Source organism: Austrofundulus limnaeus, unplaced genomic scaffold (assembly GCF_001266775.1).
Source record: "Austrofundulus limnaeus strain Quisiro unplaced genomic scaffold, Austrofundulus_limnaeus-1.0 Scaffold89, whole genome shotgun sequence".
Taxonomy (NCBI): domain Eukaryota; kingdom Metazoa; phylum Chordata; class Actinopteri; order Cyprinodontiformes; family Rivulidae; genus Austrofundulus; species Austrofundulus limnaeus.
Window position 1 is genome coordinate 1,086,992 of NW_013952491.1, and position 1,010 is coordinate 1,088,001.

The following is a 1,010-nucleotide window of genomic DNA, read 5'->3' on the forward strand; positions in this document are numbered from 1 at the left end:
CAAATTAGCTGTAAATTATCTAAAGAAAAAAGTGTTTTGTGTTCAGAAAAAATTTACAAAAAGAAGTTAAGATAATTGATTTTATCTGGGTAAAATAATGTTAGAATTTAACTTACTGAGTAAAAAAGTATAAAGGTAACAAAAGTTGACATATTTCAATTATATTTATTTGTTAAATTGAAGTAATTTCATCCCATATTCAAAAACAAAATGTGTGCACAGATTGATAAAAGACCCAGAACCTCAGATTTGGACCTTTGGGTTCTGGAGGGACCGATAGACTCACCGATGATGAGCGGCGGCGTGCTGCTGCTCGTCACGTTGGTTTTGCTGTTGGGCGGAAAGACCAGATTGATGATCCAGAACCCCGCGGAGAGCTGGAGCTCCAGCAGGACCAGGACCAGCAGCACCGAGCCCAAACATCCCGCGGACCCCATGTCTCTTCTCTGAGGAGGGCCGGTCCGGACAGAGGAGGAGGAGGAGGAGGAGGAGGAGGAGGAGGAGAAAAGAAGGTCACAGAAAGTCAAATTTAGCAGGAGACGTAAAAGAAGACGTTCGCTTCAGACGAAACTTTTACATCCAGCTTCAGTCCAGCAGCGAGGCTCAGAACACGGGTTCGTGTCACAAACTGACCTATTGATTCCCTGGAGTCACGTGTTATTTTTTACACAACAGGAAGTCGATGATTGACAGAGAGGCTGCTGAGCAACACAAAGTAAAGAGAGTTCATTCTGCAGATGTTCAGTAAAACATCTGCAGCAGAGAATCCACCTCCAGCTGTGAGCAGCTGCTGTTGCCTTCAAAGACCTCGTAAAACACAGCTTCCAGAGGAAATAAAGAGTTTTTACTTGGATGTGTTTGACAGGAGTTAAAGTCAACAAAATCAAAACTGATCAAAAAAAAAAAAAACTGACAAATGAGTTAAAATTTGATTTATTTGTAGCCGAGAGCATGAAATAACTTTAATGTAAAATAATGACTAAAGAATTCATAGATATACTGTATGTATG

At 40.8% G+C, this 1,010-nt stretch overlaps 1 protein-coding gene across 1 annotated transcript in view; it reads right to left on the minus strand.

Moving 5' to 3' along the window:
* Window positions 1–627, minus strand: part of lcat (lecithin-cholesterol acyltransferase) — a 7,674-nt gene extending 7,047 nt beyond the window's left edge. The window contains exon 1 of the mRNA XM_014012189.1: window positions 287–627. Coding sequence (XP_013867643.1) covers window positions 287–437 — 151 coding nt within the window. The 5' untranslated portion in view covers window positions 438–627. The remainder of the gene's footprint in view (window positions 1–286) is intronic.
* Between the last annotated feature and the right edge of the window lie 383 nt (window positions 628–1,010).